The 8,180-nt window shown below is 51.2% G+C and overlaps 1 protein-coding gene across 2 annotated transcripts; it reads right to left on the bottom strand.

The window, feature by feature from the left end:
• Positions 1–2,081: 2,081 nt before the first annotated feature.
• Pdzk1ip1 (PDZK1 interacting protein 1) lies at positions 2,082–7,252 on the bottom strand. Of its 2 annotated transcripts, XM_029475864.1 has the most exons (5): positions 7,189–7,252; positions 6,778–6,949; positions 4,718–4,826; positions 2,931–3,026; positions 2,082–2,478 (listed from the first exon to the last, which is right to left on the bottom strand). In XM_029475864.1, the coding sequence occupies exons 2-5, from the start codon at positions 6,842–6,844 to the stop codon at positions 2,406–2,408; spliced, it is 345 nt and encodes a 114-aa protein (XP_029331724.1). In that variant the 5' UTR covers positions 6,845–6,949; positions 7,189–7,252; the 3' UTR covers positions 2,082–2,405. The 2 variants fall into 2 exon arrangements, with proteins under 2 accessions (XP_029331724.1, XP_029331725.1); XM_029475865.1 differs by lacking the exons at positions 6,778–6,949; positions 7,189–7,252 and adding an exon at positions 5,706–5,847.
• Positions 7,253–8,180: the final 928 nt, after the last annotated feature.

The following is an 8,180-nucleotide window of genomic DNA, read 5'->3' as shown; positions in this document are numbered from 1 at the left end:
CTGACAGTCTGAGATTAGGCCCCGTGAGGGTCATTAAGCAGAGGCCTGGCCCTGGCCCAGCCTCCTGTCCTCCTGATCCGACCAGTCCGGCAGGTGGGAGCTGGCGATAAGGAAGAGGGTCTTGGCGGTTCTGGGGCGGGCGCTCCTTACTCCCAGCCCCTGGTCAGGATGGGAACGCGAGTGGGGGGAGGAGAGCTGTAGGTCAGTATCAGCCTAGCCCCTGCAGAGGCAGGCACCAAGGCTTTAGGAGCCTGGTAGGGCATCTCCGCAGTTGCTGGGGGACAGGATTAGCTTCGGAGGAAGCAAGTCTCTCTCGGTAACACCTCACAGGTGGTTCTGTCCTGGCCCTGGCAAACTTGGGCGGGGATAGGGTGGGGAGAGGGGTTGATTTGAACCCACCTACACTTCCCAGGAACAACTTGAGAGCAGGGATGGGAAGGAGTGTGATCACCCGCAAGGGAATCAGTTCTTGCTGGACTAAAGAAAGGGAATATTTGTGCCTTAGCCAAGACCTAGCCTCTACTATCTCCTGATTCTCAGAAAAAAAACAAAAAACAAAACAAACAAACAAACAAACAAACAAAAACTAAGCTGGCTGACCCCTGGCTTTGCTTTCTGCGTTGATCAAGGAATAATTTCAGAATGATAAGGAAAAAGAATACTGTTCACACTTCAAACTGGCAGAAATGGGTGAGATGGCATGAGTTACAAGAAAACAAACAAACAAACAGGAGCAACTATCAATGTCCATAAAGCTAAAGACCAGAGAGGGAAAGACTTGTAAAGATCACACAGCAAAGCAGGGAAACCTAAAACAGACACACTACTTGTCATTTGTTGCTAAGAGCTCTACCTCTGCTGCAGGCCAGCTCCTAAACCCCAGGGAGATGATTTGTGGGTACTCCTTGAGACATTCAGGCAAGCCTTAAACCACAAAGTAATTGCCATGACCCTGACAAAGATGCTGTGAAATGGTGAGACAGGTGGCAAAGAAACAGCTTGAAACAAGGGGGTTCGGGCCACCATCTCCACAGAGGCCTCTAGGTCTGGAAATGAGTCTATTTGAGGTTTTTACTACAGAAGGACAGATGCTGTTCAGTGAGACACACAGACACAGTGGAGGAGCCGGGTCAGGCAGGTGCTTGTGTCTTCTCTCCTCTGCCAGACCACGTTCCCTGATTCCCATCTCACCCAGGGCTGAGAATCGGAATACTGGTAAGGACTGGGTTCTGTTCTAGCTCTGCCAGCGATGAGGCAAATCCTCCACACAGGATCATGGAGCTTGGAGTGACAGCAACTCTCCCAAGGTCACACAGTAGGCTGACAGGAGACTGAGAACACAAGTTTGGGCTTCCTCAATCTCAGCCCCAGTTTCTTTCCCACCATTTCCCATGTGATATAGTCCACCACTCTGGAGCCCTGGGAAGGGGAGAGAGCTGGCAGAGTAGGCACGAGTGTTGCACAGGAAACATCCAGAAGATCCGTGAAGAGCTGTGGGGAAGGATGTTCTTGCCTAAGGAAGAACTTGAACAAGGCCAGTTTAAAAAGTCCTAAGCTCACACACAGGTCTCTGGCTTCATTCTTCCCTCTGCCCCTGGGAGACATTTAGAAATAGACCAGGGCTGGGGATGTCCAGGGTACCCAGCTCTCATCAGCGTCTTCCTCTCCTGGGAAGATCTTTTGCCTGCTTAGACCAAGGAAGGGTTTAGTTTGAAGTCAGTCAAGAGCTACCCACAGGCAGGAATGAATTCAACTCCCCTAGGAATGTCCACACCCATAGGGAGTTCCCCATACATACCCAGACACCAGAGGAGACAAGCTAGCTCTCTCTCTCTCTCTCTCTCTCTCTTTCACACACACACACACATACACACACACACACACACACTCATTTCCACTTAGAAACAGCCTCAGCCTCTCCAACTGGGTTCCTAAGTCCCTAGCTCCTTTATGGGTCCAGAGCTTCTGGATAATCTGTAAGTTCACCATGACAATGGATCCTAAAAGGTAGTTATCACAATTGAAAAGAAATAGGCCCGCGAATCCTTGCTTAGAGCCTGGAAGCTGGGTCAGAGTCTCCATCCCAGAAATATAAAAAGTCTTTATTTCACAGAAATAAGAACCACTTCCATAGTTGCAGGAGGAAAGGGGAGGGGAGGAGCTGAGCCAGCCAACCCTTCACAAGGCTCCTCAGAACTGGGTAGAAGACCCCCAGGAAACCCCAGGGTCACAGCACATGATGTGCTCAGCTTGGTCTGAGTCCTAGCCTGAGATGACTGTGATTCTAGAGAGGTGAGGGAGTCAGCTTGTTTCAATAGATTCCTGTAGAGCAGTGGCTGGGTGAGATGGTGGGGATCAACTCTATATTCCCTGTAGCCTGGGGACTAGGGCCACAGAGAAGTTTGTCACATGGGTGTGCTGCGGACCCTGCCCTCTTCCTCCAGAACATTCTCGTAGGCATTCTTGTGCTCGCTGGACCTGAAAGAGGAGGTAAGGCTTATTGGGTCATTGGCTTCCTATTTCCATTCCCCCCCACCCCCAACTCCCACCCCCACCATCCTACATCAGCTTTCTCTCCAGAATTAGCATCTGAGCCTCCCCCACCCCCACTCCCCGAACATATCTGGACCTGTGTGCCTGGACAGGAGGTTTCTTAGAAACATCCCCACCCAAATGCCCTGGTTTCCCATTGGGCCTCCAGAGAACTCTTTTTTCACAGCCCCCTTTCAGTTTCACACTGAACCCCTTCTCCCCATGACACCCACTACCTCCTGAACTAAGCCTTCTCTCTTTGTCTTCCCATGGAGCACCGTAGTCTTCACAGAGGACTTCACTAGCCTCACTTCACTTCCCTTCATTAGCCCTTTTCTTCATCAGCCCTTCCCCCCTTGGCTTCCCCACCTTTCCCAGCTCCCCCAGTAGCACCTCACCTAAAACCAGATGCCATTGAGGAGTATCTGCCATCCATTCCCACCAGGACCCCATCTGCCTTGTTTCCAATGATCATCACCGTGCTCCCAGGCTCCCTGGAGAAGAAGATTATCAATCAGCAGGGCTCACCAATGACTGTACACTCCAACCCATCCAGGAAGATTGGATTTAGTTCTCAAGGTGCAAGCAGAAAGCACCTCTGCCCCCGGTCCCAGTAGACACCAGCTTTAGCGTCCTCCTCCTCCTCCTCCTCCTCCTCCTCCTCCTCCTCCTCCCCCTCAGGCCTCACAACCCTCCTACCTGATCCACAAGGAAAGTGGGGAACACAGGCCTTTGTAAAATGCTTGTCCTAAGACCCAGATCTCTTTCCACTCACTCCGTGCACTCACCCTCAGCCCCATCATAGACCCAGCAGGACTCAAGAGTACATCCCAAATTAGATGTGGTTGGTAGCCACTGAAGGCAGAGAGAAAGCTAACTGCATTTCTGGCAGAAAGCTCCTGCCTTCCCATCCCTGAAACTGATTTTTTGTGGGTCCTTTATACCTGCTCAGCTGTCCTCAGACATCCAGAGGCATGTCAAACCAGACATGTCCCACCCAAGTCAATTCAGCTTGCTCTCAATGTCCTCTGCCTCAGGGAGTCTTCTAAAGTCATCCCTGTCCTTCCTCGATGCTCCCTACTGCCTCCTTCCATCAACTCCCAGGCTCCCTCCCAAACAGCTCTTAGACCCATCCCTTTTCTGAACTGCCTCTGTTCCCTCCAAGTCTGAACTGTCCATCCTCATACTCAGCCTCCTCATGTGTCTCTAAGCTTGCTTGTTTCATGTACCATGCACCCACATGGAACAGCTGGGAGGACTTGACTCTGTTAAAGTCATCGTCTCATCCACTGAATTCAGCTGCACTGACATAAAGCCTCCAGTCTAGGTCATGGGTACTGCCTGACCCAGGTCCTATTGACCTCACCAGCCACACACTGGAATGTTCCATCCACCTCCACCCTGAGCTTCTTGTACATTCTCCAAATGCTGTGCAGGGCTGCTGGACCCGTGGATGCCCGGCTACCTTAATGACATCTGGAAAAAGATCCCCTAAGGCCAATGTAGCTTCACCCAGTGGGGCTCTTAATCTTGATGCATTCACACCTGGTGCTGGCCTTAGTGCCAGGCCCCAAACTTGGGACTCATGTGTATTTTCCTGCACTACCCTATTCTCTGACTGACTTTCTGTATGTCAGGTTTTGGGGTGACGGTGCAATCAATGAAGTCATACTAATTAACCCCCTCCCAGCCCCCAAACCACTCTGTTTCCTTCAACTGCATTTGACTTGAATTGCTTATCCGGTCTGTGTGCCTGTGAAGCCCACTGCATCGTATGTAGCTGACCCTCCAAAAGGATGGGGCCTTCTGTTTCAAGAGGAAGGCCAGGCTCCCATCTCAACTCCATGGACAGAAATAAAAAAATAAAAGTAGAAAAATAAAAAACAATTGAGACACCTAGAAGAGAAGACTTTTCTCCCAAGTCCATGCCAGAGGCAGGGTTCAGAAGGAGATGAGAAAGCCATGAGGCCAATAGAGTACAGGCCTGGGAACCAGAAAGGCTCCAAGCTGACTCTGTCATCAATCAGCTCTTACCAGGCACTTGAGCCCTGGTTTTCCTTCCTCATGGTGACAAGACTTTAATGAGAACTTCTGAGGTCATCCCCTACTAGAGTAAAAGCAAAGGTTTGAGGACCACCCTGACCACTAGAGGCCACCCAGCCCTGGGCCTTCACATGGCACGTACGGCTCCTCCTGGCACCAGAAGTGGTTGACGGCAAAGACGATTGCAACAAGGACCAAGAACACAGCGACAGCAATGAGGCCTTGCATCCAGGGCTGAAGGTTTCCTAGACCTGGAAAAGGAAGAGGAGCTGCAGGCACAGAGAACTCTGGGCACTCTGTAGGGCCCAGGGAGGCATCTGAGTGGTCAGAATAGACATAAGGCCTGCCCACTCTTCTAAGTATGCAGGAAGGATGGGGGCTCAGAGCCTACTGAAGTTTGAAGAAAACCTGAGCAGCCAAAAAGGGAACATGCCTCAGAGTTTTCCCTAAGGCTCAGGTCCCAGAGCTTCCTTCTTGCACACCCCTCCCCCGCAACAGTCACATGCAAGGCCCCCCTAGAAGTGCAAGAAAACAGGGACCAAAGGGCAGCTCCAATGACTGGCCTAGGCCTCCCTGTCAGTCAGCTGGGAGTGGCCCCTCCTCCCTCCTGCTAGCCCAGAGAGGCCAGGCCAGGGCTGGCATCTGGAAGATCCAGTTCTAGAACATAAAGCTTTTCTGGGAGGACTAGGAGGGGTGAGATCTGGCCAGAGCTGCTCAGCGCTGGTTGCTCAGCTGGGGTGTGGAGAGGTAAAAGAGAGAGAGTTAAGATGTTGGGTTCTAGATTGGAACCCCTTTATCCTCTCCAACAGGGTGGGCAGGGCACAAAGGTCATCGACCAGGTTAAGGTCTAGCCAAATAGCCCTTCTACCTTTTCACCCTTGATGTCAACTCCAACCCTTAAAACTTCTTCAGGCCACTGGCAGCCCCAAGGAAAACCATTTTCCCCATTAGACTGAAGATCTCACTCCCCAAAGGCAAGATACCCAGCAGCTAAGAGTCTCAGGAGGAAAGAGAGGACAACAAGAGACTGGGAGGGGAGAATCCTGCCTTCAAACAAGACTGTATGACTAGAGCCATCCTATGTTATGAGAGGCTGGGCATGAAAAGACCTCAGCCTGTATCATTCCCACCCCAAAGTCCTTCTTGGAGTCCACCTAGATGCTCTTCTGCTGCAGTAATGGCTTGATTATCCTTAGTGATGTTTCTAAGGGTGACAGGTGTTGGTGAAAGGATCACGGAACTCTGGGCTGTAGCCATGGCAGCTCCAGGTTAGCAACCCCTAGTAGAAGATGCACATGATTGCTCTGCAAGGGCCCATGTTGTGAATATATCCTTCCCACTCTGTCCAAGAAACCTGGGCTCAGATCCATTACTTTTTCTGGTCTATGATGCTCAGGCATTGGGAACAACCCTGGGAGGTCCCCTCCCATTTTCCTTCTTCTGTGGCTCTTACAGCTAACTCCTCACAGACATCAGGGACTACAATCTTCTGTTCCTCCTCTTGTGGCTATGGGGAGAGCTTATAGAGCAAGGGATAGAGTCAAAAGCAGGAGAAAAATGGTCCTGGACTGGTTCCTTCGTGAATCTATATTAAGTTACTCAATCTCTCTGATACAAAACCCTTTCATACCTCCAACCTGACAGCAGCTCTGAGAGGTGGGCAGGGTAAGATTTACTAAGAATAAATTTAAAAAAAAAAAAACAAAAAAACAAAAACTAAGACTCAGAGTGGGACAGGAATTCCCTCATGGTCACACAGCAAGACAGAAAGAGCTTGGTGAAGAGTATCCCCACGGTGGGAATACTCTGGAGAAAGTGACAAAAAGGACTTAGGTCACCCAGTCCAGGGGCTTATGCCTTTAATGTCACCACCCCCCCAGCCCCCACCCAGAGCAAGCATTTGAGGGTGCTGTCCCAGTCTCTGTTTCTAGCCCCAGGACTGAGTTGTTTCTGGTACAATTCCTGCTGTGAGGTTTGGATCTCAATTCCTGTTCCTCCCCTAAACCCCAGAGCCAACACATACATTCCCTGCTGTCCCACCTCTCCCTGAAGGAAAACAAATCAATTACAGAACCTAAGTCTGGGGACTGTAGCCCTGTGGTGTGTATTCACCCTCCAAAACACCACCCCATCCAACCTTGGTCACTGTTTTCCTGCCACCCCTCCACTCCCTGCAGCCCAGGTACCCCTGTCCTGTGCTACCTTGTTGACAGCTGGCAGGTGCCACTTCTGAGAGCAGACCCAGCACGAGCAGACTGAGGGCCAACATGGCTGCAGGCAGCTGTAGGGCCTCGGTCCACTGCTGGTGTTTTTGACTCCTGGAGCTGCTGGAGGTCTGGAGTGTTTGTATGAGATCAGCTGGAGAGCAGTCTGACTGTAAAGGAGAGGCTGGATTGGGTAAGGCAGAAGTGGAAAGAGGGCGGGGAGGAAGAACTGGCAGACTGGTGAAGAGAAACTGCCCTTCCTCCCATGGAAATGAGCTGCCGGGCCTGGCTTGTGCCCAGCCCGACAAACTGGCATTTAAGGTACCCCCTTAGAAACAAACCAGTTCTGGAGGTGGGCCCAGGGAACTGGGGAAGTAAGGGGAAAGTCCCCGCCTTCTCCGACACTCACTCTGCCTTGTAAGTCTTCTTCTGAGCTCACCTTTCCTGGCAATGAGGCTAGGCTCCCAGGGAAAGGTGTGACATTTTCAGCCCTGCCTTGAATGAGCCCAGTGGGTGGGGCTTCTTGAAAGACTGACAGTAGGCTTGAGACCGGCACTGGCTGGCTCAGGGAGCCAGAGGAAAACATCTGTGGACAAAAGAGTCAGGGAAAGCTCAGCTGCCCTCTTTCCTTACATCAGCCCCTCCACTCACTTCTTGTTTCCGACCCACCAAGCCAGACCCTGGGACTCCACCTCACTTGAAACAGAGACTCTCTTCACAGTCCCCAGCCCTGACCAGTCTGGTGATTCCCTATAGCCCAGTTCAACATTCCCCCTTGGTTCCCACAGTCCCTGATAACCTGGCAGGCCTCAGACAAGATTTGACTTGGTCAGAAGTCTCAACATCTGCCTTCATATCCACCTCCCTTCATCACAGCAGACATCTTCCACCTTCGATGACCTATTTATTTTGTCAAATGGAGATCTGCACCCTGCTTAAAACTAACGAGGGAAGCATGGTGGATATTTGCTAATTCTGCCTCATTCCTTTCATTCCAACCAGTGGTTCCCTGGAATGTCCAAAGCAGGTGGGAGCCCTGAGCCTGCTTCCCCTATGTGTGCATGCCTACTTCATGCATGTGTCTTAGCATTCTTCCTTTGTTCTGCTCATTCCCTGAGACTTCCAAATGCCCGGGTGCTGTCTACAGACAGGAATAGCCATGAGAAGTTCATCTGCCCCTCAGAAATCTACATCACAGGGCCAGACACTGCAGAAGCACATCTCCCACCCAGTAAAACACACAGCATCTGCCAGACCTTCCAAACACTAGGGATGACCCAAGTACCTACTGAAGTCTGGGGTGTAAGTCCGTGGTGGACCGCCTTATCCCAGCTACCCTAGAATATAGGAGTTGAGATGCAAGAGCAGGCTAGACCCCCTTCCTAAGGAAAGGAGGGGAGA

Source organism: Mus caroli, chromosome 4 (genome assembly GCF_900094665.2).
Source record: "Mus caroli chromosome 4, CAROLI_EIJ_v1.1, whole genome shotgun sequence".
NCBI classification, from domain to species: Eukaryota; Metazoa; Chordata; class Mammalia; order Rodentia; family Muridae; genus Mus; species Mus caroli.
This window is presented reverse-complemented; position numbering and strand designations above follow the sequence as displayed.